Source organism: Oncorhynchus keta, chromosome 8, assembly GCF_023373465.1.
Source record: "Oncorhynchus keta strain PuntledgeMale-10-30-2019 chromosome 8, Oket_V2, whole genome shotgun sequence".
NCBI classification, from domain to species: domain Eukaryota; kingdom Metazoa; phylum Chordata; class Actinopteri; order Salmoniformes; family Salmonidae; genus Oncorhynchus; species Oncorhynchus keta.
Genome location: NC_068428.1, coordinates 2,728,273 through 2,755,833, shown reverse-complemented (window position 1 = coordinate 2,755,833; position 27,561 = coordinate 2,728,273). Strand labels below are relative to the sequence as shown.

The following is a 27,561-nucleotide window of genomic DNA, read 5'->3' as shown; positions in this document are numbered from 1 at the left end:
GAACAAGTTCTCATTTCCAACTGTGACCTGGCCAAGATAAAGCAAAGCAGTGCAACACAAACAACACAATACAATAGATAAAGTCTATACACAGTGTGCGCAAATGAGGTAGGATAAGGAAGGTAAGGCCATAAATAGGCCATAGTGGCGAAATAATTACAGTATAGCAATTAAACACTGGAGTGATAGATGTGCAGAAGATGAATGTGCAAGTAGAGATATGGGGGTGCAAAGGAGCAAAATAAATCAAATAACAGTATGGGGATGAGGTAGATGGATGGGCTATTTACAGATGGGCTGTGTACATGTGCAGTGATCTGTGAGCTGCTCTGACAGCTGGTGCTTAAAGTTAGTGAGGGAGATATGAGTCTCCAGCTTCAGTGATTTTTGCAGTTCGTTCCAGTCATTGGCAGCAGAGAGCTGGAAGGAAAGGCTGAATGCAGTGTACATAAATGTTAACTAAGTCAGCAAGATTCATAGTCCATCCTCTGTGATCCTTTCTCACACGTTGAAGGTCTGAAAGTTTTCATAGATCTAAGCTTCCTTTTTATTCAAATTGTTTTAATATAAATATTTAAAACATACACATACAAAGGACAACGGACGCATACAAACATCCACAACATCACCCCTGCCCAGACCCACCTGCTTACACCTCCATCCATCTCCAGCACCCGTGTCACTCTCCGCCACATGGTCTCAAACTGCAGCATTTTGCTTCTCTCAGTCGCCCATGCACTTTCAACATTTAGATAATAAAGTATTTGACTTTTCCATTTTTTTAACGATGGAGCATTGGTTGATTTCCAGTTTTGAAGTATACTTTTTTTCAAGATGATTGAGGAGAAAAGGATCGTCCAACCCATCGATCTCTAAGCTTCTGCAGGTTTCCAAAGGGTCATTTTTAAAGATTGATATAATTGCAATCAAAACGGGTTCCAATTAAGAACCTTTTTGGATTTGCTTAGTGTATCAGCCTGAAAAGCCTGCTATTCAATGGCCTACTCATTGAGTGCTAAAATGTCACCAATATAAGGCCATTAAGTCACTTACACAGATGTCTTCAATTAGAATTGTTCATGACAGCTTGTAAAGGCCCGATGTTATCACATGCAAATTCATTCATTTGACATCAATGGTAATATGCAGAGAGTCGAGGGATGACTGACAGAGATTTTCCTGTCTCTTTCCCCATCCCCCACCTTTTCCTCTGTGTTCTTTCATTCCTCCCACATTCCATACCAAAACATGGCACCGTAGTGTTCTCATTTCCGTAGTAACAGTTTCCTCTTGAGCTCTTCGTGTCCTGTCGAACCAACAGCTTGCAAGGCAACTGGAGGAGAGTCACCGATTAGTCCCAGTTTGATTTAGGTTGTATCCTGTTCCCTATATAGTGCACTACTTTTGACCAACGCCCTTGGTGTTTTCCCTATTTTGTTGAATTACAACCTGTAATTTTAATGGATTTTTATTTGGATTTCATGTAATGGACATACACAAAATAGTCCAAATTGGTGAAGTGAAATGAAAATAATTTACTTGTTTCAAAAAATTGTGTGTGCATTTGTATTCATCCCCTTTGCTATGAAGCCCCTAAATAAGATCTGGTGCAACCAATTACCTTCAGAAGTCACATAATTAGTTAGATTGCACACAGGTGGACTTTATTTAAGTGTCAAATGATCTGTCACATGATCTCAGTATATATATATAGAGTTTGCAACACCATTAAGCAAGGGGCACCAGCAAGCAAGCGGCACCATGAAGACCAAGGAGCTCTCCAAACAGATCAGGGACAAAGTTGTGGAGAAGTACAGATCAGGATTTGGTTATAAAAAAAATATCAGAAACTTTGAACATCCCACAGAGCACCATTAAATCCATTATAAAACAATGCAAAGAATATGGCACCACAACAAACCTGCCAAGAGATGGCCGCCCACCAAAACTCACGGACCACATAAGGAGGGCATTAATCAATCAGAGAGGCAACAAAGAGACCAAAGATAACCCGGAAGGAGCTGCAAAGCTCCACAGCGGAGATTGGAGTATCTGTCCATAGGACCACTTTAAGTCGTCCACAGAGCTGGGCTTTACAGAAGAGTGGCCAGAAAAGCCATTGCTTAAAGAAAAAAATAAGCAAACACATTTGGTGTTTGCCAAAAGGCACGTGGGAGACTCCCCAAATGTATGGAAGAAGGGACTCTGGTCAGAGGAGACTAAAATTTAGCTTTTTGGCCATCAAGGAAAACTCTATCACCTCGAAAACACCATCCTTGCTGTGGGGATGTTTTTCATCGGCAGGGACTGGGAAACTGGTGCTAAAGTTGAAGGAATGATGGATGGTGCTAAATATAGGGAAATTCTTGAGGGAAACCTGTCTGCCTTCCAGAGATTTGAGACTGGGCCAGAGGTTCAACTTCCAGCAGGACAATGACCCTAAGCATACTGCTAAAGCAACACTCGAGTGGTTTAAGGGAAAACATTTAAATGTCTTGGAATGGCCTAGTCAAAACCCAGACCTCAATCCAATTGAGAATATGTGGTATGACTTAAAGATTGCTGTAGACCAGCGGAACCCATCCAACTTGAAGGAGCTGGAGCAGTTTTGCCTTGAAGAATGGGCAAAAATCCCAGTGGCTAGATGTGCCAAGCTTATAGAGACATACCCCAAGAGACTTGTAGCTGTAATTGTTGCAAAAGGTGGCTCTACAAAGTATTGACTTTGGGGGGATGAATAGTTATGCACGCTCAAGTTTTCTATTTTTTTGTCTTATTTCTTCTTTGTTTCACAATAAAACAATATGTTGCACCTTCAAAGTGGGAGGCATGTTGTGTAAATCAAATGATACAAAACGGGAAAAATGCCAAGGGGGGTGAATACTTTCGCAAGCCACTGTACATAGGGAATAGGGTGACATTTGGGATGCAGTCAGCCTTGGTTTCTGTTGGCTGTGTTTGACTCAAGGATAAGACTAAAGTAATTACAATCCTCTAGCCTGAGTGAAGACCCAAAACATTCATCCGTTTATAGTCCAACATGCTCTGGGATTTGCCTGGGAAACATAGCACAAATGGTCAAATTAATGTGTCGTGATTCAACCATGGAATGGATCAACTGCTGGTTAACGTTTGCATGTTGTTTCGTGATTTTTGCATAGAGCATCAGAAAATGAAATGACGGAAAGATGATGATGTCTGAATGTTTTCACTTCTCCTCTTCTCAAGGCTGAGAAACATTCATTTGATTCGTGGGGATATATTTATAATAATAAGGCCCAGAACACCATTGCCTGAAATTTGGGGTCCAGAAGATACTGTCCTTGTGTATTTTTAAGCTTTCATTCAGACTATTTTTCCAGTACAGTATCTAAGACTGTCCATATTCCATAGGCTGTATACCAAGGGCACAGTCATTTTACAAAGGCAGTGGGATAGAGCAATGCAGCTATATACTGTAGATTGAAAGACTCGCTACTATGTCCCTACCCAACCTTTCCCTCCACTGTGTGCCAGATTCACCAGATTCAAGCCCTCTGACAATTATCTCTGTTTTGGGTAAAATGCCAACAACATTGGGAAAGGGGTATACCTAGTCAGTTGTATAACACTGAATGCCTTCAACTGAAATGTGTCTTCCGCATTTAACCCAACCCCTCTGAATCAGAGAGGTGCGGGGGGCTGCCTTAAAATCATCCACGTCTTCTTGGTTGATAACCTCCTCCTCAGAAGGACAAAAAAAAGGAAGGACTAAGCTACTACTTGGAAACTTTCTGCAGCTATTTCCAATCACAATTATGACAGACTGATAAGGTCTCTGGGTTTCGGTCTAATTTAATTCCAGTGTAGCCGCCTCACAGTGCTAAAGTGGCAGCTATACTGCACTCATATCAGTCAACACTGACTATGCAGCAGTAAGTGGATAAAAGCATGGTATTTCACTTCATGACTACTACCATTTAAGATTTAATATAGTTTAGAGGTGCTCCTCTACCCTCACTGCCTAGGCTATAACCTGAAACCAATTAATCAAACCTGAGCTCAACACCCCCACTTTATTAAGGGAACCTACATGGGGTTATTTCATGAAAGATTTGGATATTGTACCCACTAAAATATGAATGGACATCCAATCCTTATTCTAATCAAATTGTTGTATAATAGATAATACTCAATCTAATTTAGGAAGGAACATTCCAAATCTTTCCCAAACGGTTATATTATGGGTTGCGTCCCAAATGGCACCCTACTTACTACACAGTGCAGTAGTTTTGACCAAGATGCCATTTGGGACATAGCCATGATCTGAGAATGACTTAAGTCTTGTGAGAGGAGCCATAGTGGAGTATTTGATGAATCTCCCCACCAAGCCCAGAATAACAGGATCTGGGGCTGTTCTTACTAACCCCTAGGACCAGTCTCTCTGTCCTCTCACTCAGTCTTGCAGACAGAGGTTAAGTTCTTAATGGTAAGGTTGCCTAAGAATATGGATCATCAGTCCTAATGGATGTTTTAAAGATATCGACCAGAGTGCTGAAGGTAAGATATTAGTGATGTGGGAAAAATTGATACAGCAGTATCATTTTTTTACGATATCAATTTATATGACAAAGTGTTGATTCAAAAAATAAAATGAAAAAAAAACGTTTCTTTATTTCGCTAAGATCTTACCGTTAAAGGGGCAATCTGCAGTTGCTGCGCCCATTTTTTTAGACCTTTAAATGGATGATATATACCAGTTGATTCTTGAAGAATATAACTTAGATGCCTATGAGCTTAGTTCAACTGTCCTACCCCATCAGAACCCAAAATATAAGCTTGTTTTTTGTCTTTGTTTGTAAACTAGGTAAATATAAACAAACACTGTATCATTTTGATATCGTGGATGGTCGGTCCTTGTATCCATAACTCTGTCCATGAGTTTGAGAGTGGTTACATTTCTCTAGCCCCATCCCTCAGTGTTCTACCAAAATAGTGGCTTGGAAACTGTTTTGTTATTGTTTGAGCTGCAGATTTCCACTTTAAATGGTGAGCTAATATGTTTTGAGTACTTATGTCCATGACTGATCAAACTCATTTTCTCATGACTCTCTCTTGACCATCTACAGGAGAAATATAGTGACCAATGTTTGGAACAGTGAATTGCATTGAAATTGCCATATCGAATCGTAATACATATAGAATCTAGGGCTGTCCCAGACCAAAATGTTGTCTGTTCTTTCGACCATTCAATTGGTCAAAATTGCACCATTTTTTTTATATATATATAGACACACCCTATGTGTTTTAATAAACTCAACTATATGCACTGAGCTTGATGCTTTAAGTGCACTGTTTGAATAAATAATTCAAACAAGACACACAAATGACTCGAGGGAGCCAGAGATCAAGATAACCCCAAGGAAAAAAACTGTTCCTGACCCTCCTGGTCCTGCTGGCCTTCACAGATGTTGCCATTATGCTCCTGGAGTTGCTGGTAATAGGCTACACCAGGGGTCGGAAAGCTTTTTCATGGGGAGTGCTAACTTGACAATTTATTGTTTTTTTTTCCCCACATGCACAATTTATCTTACAATTTCTAACCGATCTGCATGCCAGTTATGATTTTCATATACACATTTCCGTGGAACACTTCAATTATAATAACGTATTTTTGTACTATTATGGGTATTAAAAATGCATCCATAAAGCCAACAAATAAAAACATTGTAGGTAGAAAATATCATGATTTAAAAAGAAATATCCTATAGCCCTAAATCACATTGGCTACACATGGAGATTTGTTCATGTTCTTTCAATCACATTCATCTCTCTACTCTGCCTGTCTGCATCGAACTTGAAACATATCATCTATTAAACTGCAAGTTCATATCAACTATCAACTGGGTCCGGCCCTCAGGTCGCTCTAGCAAACTCGAAACATTGTATCAACTATTCTGGGCCCTCAGTTTACCCCTGCAGTGAGCTCCAGACAGACACCGCTGTATTTGCAGAACTTCGCAAGGGATAAGAAAGTAGCGTAATCAGGTATTTTATGACGTTTTCACTGTATGATATTTTCCCCTTTCACACCGAGGCTTGGTGGTTATAAGGGAGAGAGCTGGTAAGAATTGTCAAATACATTGAGGAGCTATTGTATATCATTCTCAATGGATGTAAAAAAACAGACTTGGTTTACTTGCTGTTTGAGGCGAAGAAAAAAATACTTTGCGAAGCTCCACAGCTCATTAACAGTGGTGAGTTAAGACAATCAGGAAAACTATCAGACATCCCCAAATGTGTACATTTGCGCGCAGGCCAGGTAGCCTAAGCTTACTTCTATGCGTAATCAGGTGCTCGTCTTTACTCAACATTGACAGGAGCGCAACAAAAAAAAGACAATTCATAAATTGACAACTCGTAAATGGAATGAAATAAACCAAAACTTGTTTCTCACAAGTGTAGCATAGGTTGTGAGCTCTGGAAACAACATGTCCACTCCGACGATGAGAACGGTAAACGACTGTATGCATTAACAGAAATGACTGTAACCAAACAAACATTGTAGATGAGAAAATATGGGAATTAACGGTAAATGTATTACTGGTGATATATGTAATGAGGAATTGATAGTCTCTAACAATAAAAGGGCTAATAATTCACACAATTAAGTTATGAAACAATGGATGTGCACAAACCGGCCAGAGAGAGACGCGCCTTGTGCAGAGAAATGGACGGAGCCATCCCCGCGGCCTCCGCAATGAATTAGTCCACTCTAAATGTCCACCAGATGCACCATAGTCTTGCTTTCCGGCGGATGTCATTCATTTTCAATGGAGCAGTCCGCAACATTACGTTCGAGGTGCCTCACTAGGCTGCGTTCTGTGTACTACATTCATTCAATATTTTCAACTTGTGTGTTGCTTTTACCGTGCGGTGGTACAAACGGGAGTACACACAGATTCCAACTGCCTAGCTTTTAGAGAGTTGAAAAGCGAAGTACATGTACCTCAGGTACATAAAAGGCGGGTTAGACATTCGATAAAACAAAACACATGCATCTGGTGGACATCGGGCATGACATATTTTTGATAAATTTGCAACCGCAAACGAAATGAAATCTCGGGTCAGCCCTAATAGAATCGCAATACAAATCGTACCTGCATCGTGATAATATCGTATCGGGGGCTTCCTGGAGTGTACTATTTACATTAGAGCTGAATCCACAGCAGACAGCCAGTGACTGTTGTTGTGGGAGGTCATTATATTTGAATGGAAAAATGCATTTAAGGCCATAACATAGTTATGGAAAGCGCCCAGTCCAAGGGGTGTACTTGTAGCGTACATAATGCTACCTCACGCTATAAACAGGAGATTGGCCGACAGGGCAGGAGCTTTTCTGGCTCAGACAATACTTACTTTTACTTTATATATATATTTTAAATTGCACAGAAGGTCATGCCCTTTGTATGGTAAAATTCACGTTGCGACATACCATTGCCATATGTATAGAATGTGCTACTAGATACCCAGACAGCAGCAGGCTTTGAGAAGAGAAGAAAGGAGCCTCTGTTCATATCTATAAATAATGTGAAAATAAACACAAGGGCATAGCTTTAATTTCATGGCTTTGTCACGGATGCCAGTCGAGTAAGATGCTTGGAAATTGTTTTTCTTCTCAGCCCTAGGCCAGTAGATTTCAGTCAGTGGATGCATTCCAAATGGCCCCATATTCCCTAGACCCGAAAGAAAAAATACGTTTGGGATACACTTTTTTTTTTTTTACATAAGAAGTGTTTGGGGTGGAAAACAACATTGTACGAATAAAAAAAGTTTGAAAATATTGTTATTTATCTTTTATTGTATGTGCAAAATTGTCCTCTATCGTGGTCATTAGGATGTAAACATGAAAACATTTACATTAAAGCACAGAGTTTCTAAACCCAGAGGCGCAACATAGCTAGACTTCCGGGAACGCTTGCAAAACAGGCGAAACAGACCAGGCCGGGGTTTGAGACGTCAATGAGAGAAGTGAACAATTCTTCTTAAGTTGTTCATTTTCTTAAACTAAAGAAAGGCACAACCTAGATTTGATGTATTAAGTAGTTGAACATGTTATTACTCCAACCTCATGAAAGTGACACACTGACACGTTTTAATTTTCATCAAAAACAACTTTATATCGAAGGAGTGTGTGTAATTAATTAATCAAACTTATTTTCAAATTTCTATCATATATGCTAATTTTGATGGCAGACATTTTTTTAAGAACCAAGAAGATAAAGTTGTCAAGGTCACACCGACACACATCTCACTGAATACTGTGGCTTATATGGCCTCAGAGATACAGACCAAAAACTGACGTTCACGAGAGAAGACAAAAATGAAATGCTGGGTCTCAGGAGTATAAAATTGTGCACTACTTTTCACCAGAGGTGTGTTGAATTGTGCCACTGAAAAGCAGGCTATTCATTTTCACTTTCCAGGAAGGCCATCACTCATTGGCCCTGGCCCTCTTGTCTTGTCACCTAATGAAGTCAGATACAAAGGACATGACAGTAGTGCTTTAATGTGATTGCACTGACCATCTGTTCATGACGAAAACACTGGGATTGGGATAAGTGAGTTTGCTAATCAAATAATTACTGTCTGTGCGTGTCTGTGTGTGTGTGTGCGTGCATGTCTGTTTGTCCTAACAGTTCTATTAGTTGTAAACATTCCACCCACTCAAATACAGAGACCACACTAAGAACAACTACCAATTAGGCCGACATACTTTTCCATTCTTAAACCTTTCTTTTTATCTTCTCTCGTGCAGCTGTCCGTTCCTGGCGTCCAACCTGACCCCAGCCATCCCAGTGATCGGAGGGGTGTTGTTTTTCTTTGTGCTGGGGATGCTCTTCAGGGCCAGCTTCAGTGACCCGGGGGTCCTGCCCCGCGCCACGCCCGACGAGGCTGCCGACCTGGAGAGACAAATAGGTAACTAGATAGGTAAATAGGTAATAGACCGTCGTTTCCTGACGGTCCAGGGGATGGTTTCCCAAATGGCACCCTATTCCCTATATAGTGTATGTGAGTAGTATACTACTTTTGACCAGAGGTGGGTTTTGGTCAAAAGTAGTCCAAGGTCCTGGTCAAAAGTAGTGCACTATATAGGGAATAGGGTGCATTTTGGGACTTGGACCAGGCAGGACTCTGCACTCAGAGTCTCTGATGCTGTTTATTCTCCTTGTTTGTGTTCAGCTAATGAGGCAGATAGATTTGAGGTCAACGTGAACTTCCCCTGACCACTGTCAAACGGTTTGGATCGAGCCAATCACATGCGGCCTCTAACCGCCTTTGGTGTCTGTGTTCACGTGTGAGATTATAAGGTATTCAGTGTTGTTTATGTTTGGAGATGACATCAGCTTTGAGAGGTGCTTTACCCTGAGCACCAATGGCATGTTGTTCAAACAGTCTGACCAAAGGCCTCGTTTTAGTGTTCAATCTAGAAAATATCTCATCAGAGTCCCAAATGGTACCATATTCCCTGTATAGTGCACTACTTTTGACCAGGGCTCATAGGGCTCTGGTCAAAAGTAGTGCAATATGTAGGGAATAGGGTGCTATTTGGAATGCAACCCTCTATCACAGGAGCAAGCCACTAGTTCCGTTTTGTTACGAGATGTCCAATCCAATGCGTTCCAAGAAGAATCAGTCAGTGATTTTCAATGAGGAAAAGCTGTGCTATACAGACAGAACAATCTGGATGTATTTTTGGAACTCTTTTTTTTCTGTGAATACAGCATTCCAGAATAGACTTGTCAATCACAAAATATCCAGTACTAAGAGAATGACCAAATTTGGGCATTGTTTGCTCTGTTTATCTAACTCCAGCTTTCTTAGAGCAAGGAGAGAAAGCGTCTCTCGTGGTTCCGTCACAAATGGCCCCCTATTCCCCGCGTAGTGCACTACCATAGGGCTCCAGTCAAAAGTAGTGCACTATATAGGGATTAGGGTGCCATTTGGGACACACTTCTATGTCTCACCACATCAACAGTGTTTTAATCAGCCATTGAGGAAGGGTAGAAGTAATTCACTGTTATATTTACTCAATTCGGTTGTTTACAGTCTGTGGCCGGTCCCAATGTGATGCACTAGAAACAACATCCACACATCCTCTAGTAGAGGATCTGGAGGTTCAGTACTGTGTGGTCAACTCTACAAACAGCGAAATTGGTACTAATTGCCATCAAAATCATACCTGTAAACAAGAATGACATTTTGTTTATTAAACGTTGATGAAAAGTGATATTACAGGCCTGCACTGAAAAAAGCGGGGAACTTTTGGAGAAGTAGTCTAGTCCTATTGTCTGTTTCACAACCTTCACTAGCTCTTGCAACCTCTAAACTCCTTCAAACGACTTTCTTTCCCTCTCTTTTGGTCTTTGTCGCTCCCTCTCTCCAGTCTCGCTCACAACAAATGCTTGCTTTCGAGCAGCTCAATATGTTTTCAATTCTAAGCTGCTTTATTTGCTGCTTCCCACAACTCACTTGCAGTCAAACAAATCCTTCTGTCTGATATCTGCTTCATCTCTCTCTTGCACTGTGTGTGTGTGTGTGTGTGTGTGTGTGTGTGTGTGTGTGTGTGTGTGTGTGTGTGTGTGTGTGTGTGTGTGTGTGTGTGTGTGTGTGTGTGTGTGTGTGTGTGTGTGTGTGTGTGTGTGTGTGTGTGTGTGTGTGTGTGTGTGTGTGTTTGTTTGTTTTTCTCCTCTCCTTTATATACACATCTCATCATTCCTGCACTGTCTTCCAGCAGGAGGCTTGTTGTTAAATGCATTCACAATCCTCTGTGTATAAGAACGGCATCTGAAGTGACAGCAAGTGATCTCCTTCCCTTTCCCCAATATGCATAATGTATGCTCTGTCCCAACGCAACTGCCGTCACCACCACTGTCAATGTCTTGTTTTTCATGTACACAAAGTCGTGGTTAAATATTTAGGCTAAATCTCAGTCCCACAGATGTTCACCACATTGACGCATGATGTTGCCTGAAACTTTGATCCAAAGTTACTTTACAGCCACTTTAAAATCTTCATAGTTAACTTTATACACTCAGTTTATATTAAACAATAAACCAGTGGCACAGTGTATGAAAATACTTGTCCAAGGAAGGCAGTGATGCTGAGTGATGGCAATGAAACCCTGTTTAAAGTATCCTCCTTTTTAAATGAAGGCATACAGAGTTGGCTAGATATTTTCAATTTCCTCCTCCAGAAAAAAAAGCAGAACAGATGTGCAAGGGATAATATGCATAGTAATAATGAACTGTACTTCAAATCAAAGTTTATTTGTCACGTGCGCCAAATACAACAGGTGTAGTAGACCTTACAGTGAAATACTTACTTACAGGCTCTAACCAACAGTGTAAAAACGGTATTAGGTGAACAATAGTTAAGTAAAGAAATAAAAACAACAGTAAAAAGACAGTGTAAAATAACAGTAGTGAGGCTACATACAGACACCGGTTAGTCGGGCTGATTGAGGTAGTATGTACATGTAGATATGGTTAAAGTGTCTATGCTTATATGATGAACAGAGAGTAGCAGTAACGTAAAGAGGGGTTGGCTGGAACACAATGCAGATAGCCCGGTTAGGCAATGTGTGGGAGCACTGGTTGGTCGGCCAAATTGAGGTAGTATGTACATATGTACATGAAAGTATAGTTAAAGTGACTGTGCATATATGATAAACAGAGAGTAGCAGCAGCGTAAAAGAGGGGTTGGGGGAGGCACACAATGTAAATAGTCTGGGTTGCCAGTTGATTACCTGTTCAGGAGTCTTATGGCTTGGGGGTAAAACTGTTGAGAATACTTTTTGTCCTAGACTTGGCACTCCGGTATCGCTTGCCATCAAATCAAATCAAATGTATTCGTACATCAGCTGATATCTCAAAGTGCTGTACAGAAACCCAGCCTAAAACCCCAAACAGCAAGCAATGCAGGTGTAGAAGCACATGCGGTAGTAGAGAGAACAGTCTATGACTGGGGTGGCTGGGGTCTTTGACAATTTTTAGGGCCTTCCTCTGACACCGCCTGGTGTAGAGGTCCTGGATGGCAGGCAGCTTTGCCCCAGTGATGTACTGGGCCGTACGCACTACCCTCTGTAGTGCATTGCGGTCAGAGGCCGAGCAATTGCCATACCAGGCAGTGATGCAACCACTGCCTGGTAAGTGTGCTTGGGGTCATGCTCTCGATGTTGCAGCTGGAGAACCTTTTGAGGATCTCAGGACCCATGCCAAATCTTTTTAGTTTCCTGAGGGGGAATAGGCTTTGTCATGCCCTCTTCACGACTGTCTTGGTGTGATTGGACCATTGTAGTTTGTTGGTGATGTGGACACCAAGGAACTTGAAGCTCTCAACCTCCTCCACTACAACCCCGTCGATGAGAATGGGGGCGTACTCAATCCTCCTTTTCCTGTAGCCCACAATCATCTCCTTATCCTTAGTTACGTTGAGGGATAGGTTGTTATTCTGGCACCACCCGGTCAGGTCTCTGATCTCCTTATAGGCTGTCTCGTCGTTGTCAGTGATCAGGCCTACCACTGTTGTGTCGTCTGCAAACTTAATGATGGTGTTGGAGTCGTGCCTGGCCATGCAGTCGTGGGTGAACAGGGAGTACAGGAGGAGACTGAGCACGCACCCCTGGGGGGCTCCAGTGTTGAGGATCAGCATGGCAGATGTATTGCTGCCTACCCTCACCACCTGGGGGCGGCCTGTCAGGAAGTCCAGGATCCAGTTGCAGAGGGAGGTGTTTAGTTCCAGGATCCTTAGCTTAGTGATGAGCTTTGAGGGTACTATGGTGTTGAACGCTGAGTTGTATGTAGTCAATGAATAGCATTCTCACATAGGTGTTCCTTTTGTCCAGGTGGGAAAGGGCAGTGTGGAGTGCAAGAGATTGCATCATCTGTGGATCTGTTTGGGCGGTATGCAAATTGGAGTGGGTCTAGGGTTTCAAAGCTTTTCATGGCTCAGTGCTTTCAAAGCACTTCATGGCTACGGACGTGAGTGCTACGGGTCTGTAGTCATTTAGGCAGGTTGCCTTTGTGTTCTTGGGCACAGGGACTATGGTGGTATGCTTGAAACATGTTGGTATTAGAAACTCAATCAGGGACATGTTGAAAATGTCAGTGAAGACACCTGCAAAACAGTCCTGTAATTTAGCATCTGCTTCATCTGACCACTTTTTATAGACTGAGTCACTGGTGCTTCCTGCTTCAATTCTAGCTTGTAAGCAGGAATCAGGAGGATATAGTTGTGGTCGGATTTACAAAATGGAGGGCGAGGGATATTTTGTCTGTCATAGTTGAAGTGTCCCTATGATGAAAATTACAGACCTCTCTCATCTTTTTAAGTGGGAGAACTTGCACAATTGGTGACTGACTAAATACTTTTTTGCCCCACTGTATACACACACACACAGTTGAAGTCGGAAGTTTACATACACCTTAACCAAATACATTTAAACTCAGTTTTTAACAATTCAGTTAGGATCACCACTTTATTTTAAGAATGTCAAATGTCAGAATAATAGTAGAGAGAATTATTATTATTTTTTTATTATTTTTTTTATTTTATTTTTATTTTTTGGCATTTTCCAATTAAGAACATTCAAAACAAAAGTGAAAAGATATTAGACAACGATAGGACAAAGTGACAGTAACAGACGAATGTAGCAAAAATAAATTATAATTATAGTTATATAAACAATCATACAATAATAAAAAATAAAAAAATAAAAAATATATTTTAAAACTTTTTTTTTTAAATAACGAGACAATGCCGTAGGCTACATAATATACATTACGTGTGAAACATTATGTGAGGATTATATATAGATTCAATCAATGAGATGTGGGGGGAGATTCTCCATATAGTCAATAAAAAGTTGCCAAATTCTGTAAAATGTCTTTAACTTATTCCTCAAGCAGTAAGTGATTTTCTCCAAAGGGATACAACTATTAACTTCCGAAAGCCACATTGCAACTGGCAGGGAGGAATCCAATTTCCATTTCAAGGCAATACATTTCTTGGCAATCGCTAGCAATATTTCTGTTAGCTTTATAGTATGGCTTTGCCTAAGATTGGTGTTAGTAAAGTTAACCAGTAGGCAGACCTCCGGTTCTAAAGGGAATGCAACCCCGTGAATTGAGGATATGGTATCGCAGACCCCCTGCCAGAAATCGTGTAGTTTTGAACACTGCCAAGTGGAATGGAGGAATGTTCCTTCATCTGAGCCACATCTAAAACATAGGGAGGAGATATCTGGGTTGAACCTGTGCAGTCTAGATGGGGTGATATAGAGCTGATGGAGAAAATTAAACTGGATCAGTCTGTATCTGGAGTTCAATGTGGATGTAACCCCATCCCTGCACAGGTCACTCCATAGATCCTCATCAAGATCAATACCCAGATCTCTCTCCCATCTAAGTCGGGGTTTATCTAGCCCAGGCAGTGTTAGTCCTGACATAAGAGCATTGTAAACACGGGAAATGGTCTTGAACAGTGGTTGGTCTGCGTGGCAGAGTTGTTCAATAGGTGACATCTTAGGTAGGTTCCATTGTCCCTTGAGAGTCACCCTAATAAAGTTTCGTAGTTGTAGGTAGCTAAAGAAGTCCCTGTTAGGCAAGTGGTATTTCTGTTTCAGCTGATCAAAAGACATAAGAACTCCCTCCTCGTAACAATGTTCCAGAAGAGTGATCCCCTTATCAGACCATGGTCTAAAGTTACTATTCTGGAGAAACATAGGGATCAATCTATTGTTCCATAAAGGGGTTTTAGGGGAAAGGAATCCCCCTCGTCCGAACAGCTCATGCAGTTTGCACCATGCCAGGACAGAATGTATGATTAAAGGGTTGTCTGTGATAGTTTTTATAGATTTTCTGTCCCATTTGTAAAACAAATCTGCCCCAGTGTCATCATTTACCTCAAGCTTTTCAATGTTCAACCATGAGGGAGAGGGACCATTGTCAAACCTCTGAGCCAGAAACCTAGACTGTGCAGCCCAGTAGTACATTCTGAAATTGGAGAGGTTTAAGCCCCCTTGACTGTAATCAAGGGTCAGTTTATCCAGGCCAACCATAGGGGTTTTGCCGTGCCAGATAAACCGTCTGGTCAGCTTGTCGAGAGAGGAAAAAAATGCTGCTGACCATCTAAAAGGAAACTTGTGCTTGATGGTATGATGGTCAAAGACAGACAACGGTAAGAGTTCGCTTTTATCAAGATTGACCTTATATCCAGAGAAAGAACTATAACACTGTAGTAGGATCTGCAAGTGAGAGAGGGAGTGTTCTGGGTTTGTTAGGAATAAGATAAGGTCGTCCGCAAAGAGTGATAATTTATGGGTATGGGGGCCCACCTCAAAGCCATGTATGTCAGGGCACGTTCTAATAGCCTCAGCCAACGGTTCGATGGCGAGGGCAAAGAGGTGGGGGCTAATTGGGCAACCTTGTCTGTTCCCCCTATAAAGAGGGAAAGAGGAGGAAGTAATCCCATTGGTAGCAATCCTAGCTTTAGGAGATTTGTAGAGTGATTTTATCAAATTTACAAACACGGTACCTAAACCGAACTTTTCCAAGACGCGAAAGAGGTATGGCCATTCAACCCTATCAAAGGCCTTTTCAGCGTTGAGGGAGACTGCGACACCAGGTATTTTGTTTTTGTTAGCAAGGTGAATTATATCAAAGAACCTTCTGAGATTATTGGAGGACAATCTATTAATTATGAAGCCAGTCTGATCTGGGTTGACCAACAGTGGAAGACATTACTCCAGTCTCTTAGATAGCATCTTGGTGACCAGTTTACAATCTGTGTTAAGGAGAGAGATTGGTCTATAGGAGGTGCACTTTAGCGTGTTTTTCCCTTTCTTGTGGATTACAGTAATCACTGCTTGAGAGAAGGACTCTGGAAAGCAGTTGTCTTCTCTGGCTTTTTTAAGTACCTCCATGAGGTAGGGGACCAACAGCTCCCTAAATTCTTTATAGAACTCTGGAGGGAAGCCATCCTCCCCAGGAGATTTATTAGAAGGTAAGGATTTAATGGCCTCCAACAATTCAGGGACTGAGAAGTGTTCACTCAGGCGCTCGCTGTCTTCCCCTGACAGGCATGGGAGGTTGCGAGAGGAGAGAAAGGAGTCTATCTCTGATAGATCATCGCTTGATTGGGAAGTGTAGAGGTCTTCATAGTATTTCTTAAAAGTATTATTAATTTCAGTAGGGTCGAAAGATATCTCTTTAGTGAGAGTTTCTATGGCATTAATTGTCCTCTTACTTTCCTCTGCTTTCAGTTGCCATGCCAATACTTTGTGAGCTTTCTCTCCAAGCTCATAATAACGCTGTTTTGATTTAGTGATGGCCCTCTCAGCTTGATATGTGTTCAGAATATTATATTTAAGTTTTTTATTTACCAAAAGCCTGTATAGATCTTTAGTCGGGCCTCTTTGGTAGGTTTTCTCTAGCTCGGAGATTTCAGATTCAAGAGCACTCAGTTCCGCACCGTGTTTTCTCTTCAGCCCTTTAGTATAGGAAATAATCTGTCCCCTCAGGTAGGCATTCAATGTGTCCCAAAGAATGAAGCTGTCAGGAGCAGAGGGTTTGTTTGTCAAAGTAAAAATATTGATCTGCTCTTTGATGAATGCACCAAATTCAGGTTGCTTTAGAAGTGTAGAATGTAGTCTCCATCTATATGCTCCATTTACCTTGGTAGGAATGGAGATTGATAATACCAGAGGAGAATGGTCACTAAGCAATCTGGGGAGATACTCGACATCTAACAGTCTATGAAACAGTTGTGTCGAAAGTAAAAAGTTATCTATGCGTGTGTGTGTCTTGTGTGGGTGTGAATAAAAAGAGTAGTCCCTATCCTGTGGGTGCAACTGTCTCCAGATGTCAAGTAAATTGAGATCTTTCATGAATGACATGGTGAGCTTGCCGGCTTTGGTAAGAAAGGGTTTATCAGAAGATCTATCAAGAACTGTATCTAAGCAAAAAATAAAATCTCCTCCAACCAGTAGCCATCCTGGTGGTGCTTGAGCAACCTGAAGGAAGACATTCTGAATAAACATATGGTCATCGAAGTTAGGAGCATAAATATTCAATAGGGTCCAAGACTCTGAAAACATATGCCCCTGCACCAAAACAAACCTGCCAGAGGGATCAGAGATGGTGTTGTTGACGCAGAAGGGGATGTGTCTACTTATCAAAATTGCAGTTCCTCTTGCTTTGGTTAGTTAAAAGAGGATGCAAAAACTTGTCCTACCCATTCCCTCTTCAATTTCTTGTGTTCACTGGCTGTAAGATGTGTTTCTTGTAAAAACACAATGTCAGCCTTTAATTTCTTAAGGTATGTATAGACTCTTTTCCTTTTAATCGGGCTGTTAAAACCTTTTACGTTGAATGTGACATATTTTAGTGGATTAAGCATAGGTTGGGTTTCAAATATGTAACTGAATAGAAATCTATCATATGCAGATAATTAGGAAATGTTTCAACGTTGGTTTGAGCACAAAAGTGACCTGTGTGTCTCTTTACGAAGGAAACAATAAACATAGAAAAAAGGAAGAAAAATAAATAAATAAAAATCCCACCCACCCCGATTGTCAGACTAGAACAACAGTCCCAACAATCAAACATGAATACACTTGTAGAGATACGTTGCTGCTCGCTTTCCATCTTGCTCTTACTAGCTAAACCTTGGCGTAAACTAAAACCTGCGAGCTCTCTAAATTGAAAACAAACGTTGTGAATAGATATTTATGGCTGAATATTTACTGCCCACGGTAAGGGCTGCTTGAGTCTCTTTACGAAAGATTAACATAAATGAGGGGGAAAGCAGTGCGCCTAAACCCACTTATTGCTTCGCCCAGTAGGTATGGACTAAACCAAAATATACTCTCCTGTAAATGTAATAGAACTCACCCCGGAAAGATACGGTTAGTTGAAAATATACAAATCAATTAAAGTGACCGGGAGATACCAGCAGTTCAATCCGGATAAGAGAAAACCAACTAACTGCATTTTATCCCCCAGAGAGACCGTCCTGGCCCAGACGTTGCTCAGTTCTTTGAGAAAAGTGTGCACTTCTCCCGGTGTGTTGAAGCGATGGCTTCGGCCTTTGTACTGAACTTTCATCCGCGCAGGGTGGATGAGGTAGCCGGTGATGTTCTTCTCCTTCAGTGCTTTGGCGGCAGGTCTGAACTGCTTGCGGCGTCTGGCGAGGTCCGCGCTCATATCCGGGAAAAGGCTGACCCTCTTCCCATCGATGGCGATGTCCCCTTTGCAGTATTTTCTATCTGTCTTGGAAACGGAGGAACCTGATCAGGACGGCTCATGGGGGCTCATCTGGCCGGGGTTTCGGCACTGATGTTCTGTGGACGCGTTCGATTTCCAGCGGCTTGGTGAAGTTGATTATGCCTAGGACCTCCGGGATCCATTGAGTGAAGAAACGGACCGGGTCACGACCCTCGCTGTCCTCTTTCAATCCCACCACACGGATATTACTACGTCTACTCTGGTTCTCCATCTGATCTACTTTGTTTTTGAGGTAGGCATTGTCCTTTTGCAGTTGTGTCAAGACCTGGTCATGTCTAGCGATGGTATCTTCAACTGTGCTAATGCGCAGCTCTGCCTCAGTCGTTCTCAAAAGGAGATCATTCATGGAGGATTTCAGGTCGTCAATGGAAGAATGGAGTTCAGCCGATTTCTTATCGATTTTCAGAGAAAGACCTCTGTTACCATCCTGAATTTCCCGGAGGAGAGTAGCCAGCATGTCGGCAGGCTCGCAAGAGGCTGCTGAGAGCAACAGTCTGGAACTGTCGTCTGAGTTATGAGGGCTAATGCTAATCTTGCTAGCTGTAGCGTTATCGTTATATTGGGAATCAACGACGTTTTGGTCGTCCTTCTTGCCTCTCGGTCGGAGGTCCATGGCTCTTTGGGAAGGTAAGTACTTGACAATTTATCAGCCGATGTTAGAATATTGTTCCAACGTTGTTATTTAGGTAAAAATAGAATAACTTTGAAGGGCTCGGTTTGTCAACGTCTGCTCAGCTCCGCGGCATCACGTGTCTAAGAATTATTTATTTAAACTTTTATTTCTTTCATCACATTCCCAGTGGGTCAGAGGTTTATATACAATCAATTAGTATTTGGTAGCATTGTCTTTAAATGGATTAACCTGGGTCAAGCGTTTCAGGTAGCCTTCCACAAGCTTCCCACAAGTTAGGTGAATTTTGGCCCATTCCTCCTGACAGAGCTGGTGTAACTGAGCAAGGTCTCCTTGCTCGCACACACTTTTTCAGTTCTGCCCACAAATATTCTATAGGATTGTTGTCAGGGCTTCGTGATGGCCACTCAAATACCTTGACTTTCTTGTCCTTGTGCCATTTTGCTGCAACTTTGGAAGTGTGCTTGGGGTCATTGTCCATTTAGAAGACCCATTTGCGACCAAGCTTTAACTTCCGGACTGATGTCTTGAGATGTTGCTTCAATATATCCACATAATGTTCTTCCCTCATGATGCCATCTATTTTGTGAAGTGCACCATTCCCTCCTGCAGCAAAGCACCCCCACAACATGGTGCTGCCACCCCCGTGCTTCACGGTTGGGATGGTGTTGTTCGGCTTGCAAGCCTCCCCGTTTTTCCTCCAAACATAACGGTGGTCATTATGGCCAAACAGTCCTATTTTTGTTTGATCATACCAGAGGACATTTCAACAAAAAGTACAATCTTTGTCCCCATGTGCAGTTACAAAACATAGTCTGGCTTTTTTATGGCGGTTTTGGAGCAGTGGCTTCTTCCGTGCTGAGCGGCCTTTCAGGTTATGTCAATGTAGGACTCGTTTTACTGTGTATATAGACACTGTTGTACCTGTTTCCTCCAGCATCTTCACAAGGTCCTTTGTAGTTGTTCTGGGATTGATTTGCACTTTTCTCATCAAAGTATGTTCATTTCTAGTAGACAGAATGTGTCTCCTTCCTGAGTGGTATGACGGCTGTGTGGTACCATGGTGTTTATACTTACGTACTATTATTTGTACAGATGAACGTGGTACCTTCAGGCGTTTGGAAATTGCTCCCAAGGATGAACCAGACTTGTGGAGGTCTACAATATTTTTCCGAGGCCTTGGCTGATTTCTTTTGATTTTCCCATGAAGTCAAAGAAAGATGAACTGAGTTTGAAGGTAGGCCTCCAATTGACTCAAATGATGTCAATTAGCCTATCAGAAGCTTCTAAAGCCATGATATCCTTTTCTGGAATTTTCCAAGCTGTTTAATTTTAAAGGCACAGTCAACTTAATGTATGTAAACTTCTGATCCACTGGAATTGTTATACAATTAATTATAAGTGAAATAATCTGTCTGTAAGCAATTGTTGGAAAAATGACTTTTGTCATGCACAAAACAGATGTCCTAACCGACTTGCCAAAACTATAGTTTGTTAACAAGAAATGTGTGGAGTGGTTGAAAATGGGTTTTAATGACTTCAACCTAAGTGTATGTAAACTTCCGACTTTAATTGTATATATATATATGATTTGATTTTCAACAAACTTAACATGTGTTAGTATTTGTATGAACATAACAAGATTCAACAACTGAGACATAAACTGAAGAAATTCCACAGACATGTGACTAACAGAAATGGAATAATGTGTCCCTGAAAAAAGGGTGGGTGAAAATTAAAAGGAACAGTCAGTATCTGGTGTGGCCACCAGCTGCATTAAGTACTGCAGTGCACTTCTCATGGACTGAACTAGATTTGCCAGTTCTTGCTGTGAGATGGTACCCCACTCTTCCACCAAGGCACCTGCAAGTTCCCGGACATTTCAGGGGGGAATGGCCCTAGCCCTCACCCTCCGATCAAACAGGTCCCAGACGTGCTCAATGAGATTGAGATCCGGGCTCTTCTCTGGCTGTGGCAGAACACTGACATTCCTGTCTTGCAGGTAATCACGCACAGAACGAGCAGTATGGCTGGTGGCATTGTCATGCTGGAGGGTCATGTCAGGATGAGCCTGCAGGAAGGGTACCACATGAGGGAGGAGGATGTCTTCCCTGTAACGCACAGCTTTGAGATTGCCTGCAATGACAATAAACTCAGTCCGATGATGCTGTGACACACCGCCCCTGACCTTGACACACCCTCCACCTCCAAATCGATCCCACTCCAGAGTACAGGCCTCTGTGTAATGCTCATTCCTTCGATGATAAACACAAATCCAACCATCACCCCTGGTGAGACAAAACCGTCTGGTGAGGACCTGCCTTGCAACAGGCCTACGAGCCCTCAGTCCAGCTTCTCTCAGCCTATTGCAGACAGTCTGAGCACTGATGGAGGGATTGTGCGTTCCTGGTGTAACTCGGGCAGTTGTTGATGCCGTCCTGTACCTGTCCCGCAGGTGTGATGTTCAGATGTACCGATCCTGTGCAGGTGTTGTTTCATATGGTCTGCCACTGCGAGGACGATCAGCTGTCCGTCCTGTCTCCCTGTAGTGCTGTCTTAGATGTCTCACAGTACAAACATTGCAATTTACTGCCCTGGGCACATCTGCAGTCCTCATGCCTCCATGCAGCATGCCTAAGGCACGTTCACGCAGATGAGCAGGGATCCTGGGCATCTTTCTTTTGGTGTTTTATCAGAGTCAGTAGAAAGGCCTCTTTAGTGTCCTATGTTTTCATAAGTGTGACCTTAATTGCCTACCATCTGTCTGTAAGCTGTTAGTGCTTTAACGACCGTTCCACAGGTGCATGTTCATTAATTGTTTGTTTATGGTTCATTGAACAAGCATGGGAAATAGTGTTTAAACCCTTAACATTGAAGATCTGTGAAGTTGTTTAGATTTTTACGAATTATCTTTGAAAAACAGGGTCCTGAAAAGAGTCTTTTCTTTTTTTACTGAGCTATTTATATTTATATATATATATATATTTATATATTTATACAGTACCAGTCAAATGTTTGGACACACATACTCATTTAAGGGTTTTTCTTTATTTGTACTATTTTGTACATTGTAGACTAATATAGTGAAGTAAAATAACACATGGCTCATGTAGTAACCAAATCATAAATATATGTTATATTTGAGATTCTTCAAAGTAGCCACCGTTTGCGTTTATGACAGCTTTGCACCGCTTTGGCATTTTCTCAACCAGCTTAATTAGGTTGAATGACCTGGAATGCATTTCAATTAACAGGTGTGCCTTGTTAAAAGTTCATTTGTGGATTTTATCTCCTTCTTAATGCGTTTGTGCCAATCAGTTGTGCTGTGACAATGTAGGGTTGGTATACAGAAGATAGCCCTATTTGGTAAAAGACCAAGTCCATATTATGGGAAGAACAGCTCAAGTAAGCAAAAATAAATAAAAATCCATCATTACTTTAAGACATGAAGGTCAGTCAATCCGAAGCGTTTCAAGAATTTCTTCAAGTACAGTTGCAAAAACCATCAAGCACTATGATGAAACTGGCTCTCATGAGGACCTCCACAGGAAAGGAAGACCCAGAGTACCTCTGCTGCAGAGGATAAGTTCTTTTGACTGGTACTGTGTGTATTTATACACTACTGTTCAAACGTTTCGGGCACTTAGAAATGTCCTTGATTTTGAAAGAAAGCACATTTTATGTTGATTAAAATAACATCAAATTGATCAGAAATACAGAGTAGACATTGTTAATGTTGTAAATGACTATTGTAGCTGGAGATGGCATATTTTTTTATGGAATATCTACATAGGCGTACAGAGGCCCATTAACAGCAACCATCACTCCTGTGTTCCAATGGCACGTTGTGTTAGCTAATCCAAGTTTATAATTTTAAAAGGCTTATTGATCATTAGAATAGTCTTTTGCAATTATGGTCGCACAGCTGAAAACTTTTTTACTGATTAAAGAAGCAATTCAACTGGCCTTCTTTAGACTAGTTGAATATCTGGAGCATCAGCATTTGTGGGTTCGATTACATGCTCAAAATGGCCATAAACAAAGACCTATCTTCTGAAACTCGTCAGTCTATTCTTGTTCTGAGAAATGAAGGCTATTCCATGCTATAAATTGCCAAGAAACAGAAGATCTCGTACAACGCTGTGTACTACTTCCTTCACAGAGCAGTGCAAACTGGCTCTAACCAGAATAGAAAGAGGAGTGGGAGGCCCCGGTGCACAACTGAGCAAGAGGACAAGTACATTAGTGTCTAGTTTAACTGGCAGCTTCATGAAATTGTACCCACAAAACACCAGTCTCAACGTCAACAGTGTAGAGGCGACTCCGGGATGCTGGCCTTCTAGGCAGAGTTCCTCTAGGCAGAGTTCCAGTATCTGTGTTCTTTTGCCCAACTTAATCTTTTGCCCATCTTAATTTTTATTGGCCAGTCTGAGATATGTCTTTTTCTTTGCAACTCTGTCTTGAAGGCCAGTCTCCTCTTCACTGTTGACGTTGAGACTGGTGTTTTGCGGGTACTATTTCATGAACCTGCCAGTTGAGGACTTGTGAGGTGTCTGTAAATTACATTTACAGTACCTTACCTGTAAACGATAAAAGCTATAAGTAGTATTATTTTATTAGTAGTATTGTTTTTTGGGGCTCCCGAGTGGCGCAGGGGTCTAAGGCACTGCATCTCAGTGCTTGAGGCATTACTACAGACCCTGGTTTGATTCCAGGCTGTATCACAACCGCCCGTGATTGGGAGGGTTAGGGTTTGGCCGGGATAGGCCGTCATTGTAAATAAGAATTAGTTCTTAACTGACTAAATAAATAAAGGTTAAATAAAATCACATTTTTAAAAAGTCCTCCTGTCACGGGAGTAGGGAATTAAGTGACGCTGAGTAAGCGATATGCAGAGCCGCAGAGGTGTTGCCCCCCAAGCTTGAAGAGCAGGCCGTGTGTGTGTGTGTGTGTGTGTGTGTGTGTGTGTGTGTGTGTGTGTGTGTGTGTGTGTGTGTGTGTGTGTGTGTGTGTGTGTGTGTGTGTGTGTGTGTGTGTGTGTGTGTGTGTGTGTGCGCGCATGTGAGTGTTTGCTTGTGAGTCTGTGTGTGTATGTGAATCTTATCTCTGAGTGGAGTGCTAGTTCCTGCTGAGCAGATGAATAATGTAATGCCAAGTAAACATCATTCCCCAGCGGCCCGCCACTGTAAAATACATCAATCAGTGAGGAAGCCAGTAAAATGTGCTGACTGATATATCAAGCTCCGAAAGCCTACGTAATTGAATAAAATCAAATTTTATTTGCCACATGCGCCGAATACAACAGGTGAAATACTTACTTTACAAGTCCTTAACCAGCAATGCAGTTTTAAGAAAAATACCTAAAAAAAGAAGGAATGAAAGTAACGAACAATTAAAGTTAGCAGTAAAATAACAGTAGCGAAGCTATATACTGTACAGCGGGTACCGGTTGTGGTGGTTCATTTCTTTGCTATTAAATGAGGAGAGACAAACCTATCGTACAAGTCAGAGTTATACTTAAACTAAATCTTTAATCGCTTATTAATAAGGGAGCAGGTCAATACAACACACACATATGAAGTGAATCGATTGAGTGCTCTACAATAATGTTGGCTGGCCAACGATTCATGCTCAAATGATTCGTTGAGAGCCCCGAGACAAAGTACAAAGGTATTTTATAGCCAAGATACACCCCTTTCAACCTACATGACGAACAACAGATGTATAGAATGGGTCACAAGGTTAAGATTTGTACGAAAGACACCTGTAATTCATAGCAGACAGTATCTGCTGTGTCAACTATTTTCATTGTATAGAGACCAGTGTCTGGCCCTCTTAACTCCATACTGGAGCCATGTCTCCCTGGTACCATATAGAACAGAAACATTAACTCATGCTCTGGATTGCTCTTTAGGTTTTATCACCCAAAAGACATGGTAAATCTCCTGTCAGTCCCAGTGGCCCATCCTCAGTAGAACACGTGGTCCTTCTGTGGCTCAGTTGGTTAGCATAAGAATCCAGGGTAGTGGGTTCTTCCCGGGACCACCCATACGTAGAATGTATGCAAACTGTAAGTCCATAAAAGCGTTGAAATGGCATATATCATATATTATATTATACACATAGTTATAAGAATCTTATTCTGTTGCATCCACCATACGGTACAGAGTCAATGTGCAGGGGCACCGGTTAGTTGAGGTAATTGAGGAAATATGTACATGTAGGTAGAGTTGTTAAAGTGACTATGCATAGATAATAACAGAGAGTAGCATCAGGGTAAAAAGAGGGGGAGGGGGGCAATGCAAATAGTCTGAGTAGCCATTTGATTAGATGTTCAGGAGTCTTATGGCTTGGTGGTAGAAGCTGTTTAGAAGCCCCTGAAATGTGATGGCGTGACTTGCTTTGTTTATCACAGGGAAATAAAAACAGAGCCTGAAAATTGGCCAAAACTCAAACCCCCTTGGATACAGGAACTCGTGTCTGGCCCCTAACGGACAGGCTGTGCTTTAGGAATAAGATACAGCGCTGAGGCTGTACTGAATATCCACCATAGGAGAACAAAGGAATATGCTTCCCTTGTGAACCAAATCTGACTTGCTCTTGTTTGGTCCTCCTCAGGCGCGGCTAACGGCCCCAGTGGTCCAGGGTACAGGCCGCCCCCGAGGACCAGAGAGGTGGTCATCAACGGGCAGACGGTGAAGCTCAAGTACTGCTTCACCTGCAAGATCTTCAGGCCCCCGCGGGCCTCGCACTGCAGCCTGTGCGACAACTGTGTGGGTGAGTACTGTAGTCCTGAAAATAATAGGAGAAGCTAACTAACTCGATGGCTGCTCCATATGCATGACTTTTAAACCACCTACTCTCCCCATCTCTCCCTTTCTCTTTCCACTATTTTATTTCCCTGTTCTATCTGCTTCTCTCTTCTTCTTTATGTCTCTATTCCACTCCTTCCCTTCCCTCTGTCCGACCACTTTTCTATTTACATTTGTCTAAACGTACCTTTCCCCCTCTCTCTCTCTCTCTCTCTCTCTCTCTCTCTCTCTCTCTCTCTCTCTCTCTCTCTCTCTCTCTCTCCCTCTCTCTCTCTCTCTCTCTCTCTCTCTCTCTCTCTCTCTCTCTCTCTCTCTCTCTCTCTCTCTCTCTCTCTCTCTTCTCTCTCCCTCTCTCCCTCCCCTGCAGAGCGTTTTGACCACCACTGTCCCTGGGTGGGGAACTGTGTGGGAAAGAGGAACTACCGTTTCTTCTACCTCTTCATCCTCTCCCTCTCCTTCCTCACTGTATTCATATTCGCCTTCGTCATCACACACGTCATCCTGAGTGAGTATAATACCGACCAGAGACTGAAACACACACAAAGCGGTGATGCCCTGAAATAAACACAACACTGTTTTTCCCCAAACAATGTCCCCCAGGTGCCCAGAACATACTGTTTGTTATCCATATAATATCATCAATGACAAGATCTCACACGTTATCAAGTTCCCCCCCCCCCTAGCCTTCTCTAATTGTAACTCTAATTATCCTTACCCCATACACAGCGGTTGAGCAGACGGTTACCCACAACCAAGTTTTCAGGTGTATTTCACCATCAGCAGTATCCACCCATTGTCACATTCTGACCATAGTTCTGTTATTTGATTCTTTGTTTTAGTATGGTCAGGGTGTGAGTTGGGGTGGGCAGTCTATGTTTGTTTTTCTATGTTGGTTTTTGTGTTCGGCCTGGTATGGTTCTCAATCAGAGGCAGGTGTCGTTAGTTGTCTCTGATTGAGAATCATACTTAGGTAGCCTGGGTTTCACTTTTGGTTTGTGGGTGTTTGTTTCCGTGTGAGTGTTTTGGCCACACGGTACTGTTTTGGTTTTGTAAATTCACGTTGTTATTTTCTGTTTAGTGTTCTGAGTTTGAATTAAAAATCATCATGAACACTTACCACGCTGCGCTTTGGTCCGATCCTTACTCCTCCTCAGACGAAGAGGAGGAAATCCGTTACACCCATAAACAAAAGGCCGCTAGCCCTGAGCAGCACTACCTCCTAGGGCATTTCATCTCGATCAGCACCACCTCCCACTTCCCCTCCGCCCCTCTACCTCTACCCTTCTTCAGAATACTACCCTCCCTCTCTCCCTGCTTCCCAGCGCCAGTGGAGGCTGGCTGTCAGGAAAGCTGCTGACACGGCTGGTCTCTCTCTCTCTATGAGGGAGAGAGGGAGTGGTGTTTACTGTACACACAGATCAACAGGCAGAGCAGAAGCAGGCCAGGGGTCGTATGTATCAAGCCTCTCAGAGTAACAGTGCTGAACTAGGATCAGGTCCCCCCCCCCCATGTAATCTCATCTAAAAGGATAAACTGATCCTAAATCAGCACTCCACCTCTGAGATACACTGAGTTTTATACATACGGCCCCAGAGGTTTGCACAGTGCAACCCCAGTCTGGGGACCACCACTCACTGTGCAGAGAGAGAGAGGCAACGAACACATGTCCCGGCTTGACTTACCTGTTTCTTTCTTAGCCATTTCCACAAATCCCACGATGGCTTTTCTGGGTGATTATGGCTTTTCTACCGGCGATAACGAGTGGATTCAGGTTTAATCTGTATCAGTCATC

The 27,561-nt window shown here is 42.2% G+C and overlaps 1 protein-coding gene across 4 annotated transcripts in view; it reads left to right on the top strand.

Annotated features, from left to right (window-relative positions):
• LOC118386566 (palmitoyltransferase ZDHHC14-like) overlaps positions 1-27,561 on the top strand; it is a 60,109-nt gene that overhangs the window by 22,581 nt on the left and 9,967 nt on the right. For all 4 annotated transcript variants that reach the window (XM_052523365.1, XM_052523362.1, XM_052523363.1 and 1 more), the window contains 3 exons: positions 8,798-8,958; positions 25,576-25,734; positions 26,137-26,274. In XM_052523365.1, coding sequence (XP_052379325.1) covers positions 8,798-8,958; positions 25,576-25,734; positions 26,137-26,274 — 458 coding nt within the window. The remainder of the gene's footprint in view (positions 1-8,797; positions 8,959-25,575; positions 25,735-26,136; positions 26,275-27,561) is intronic.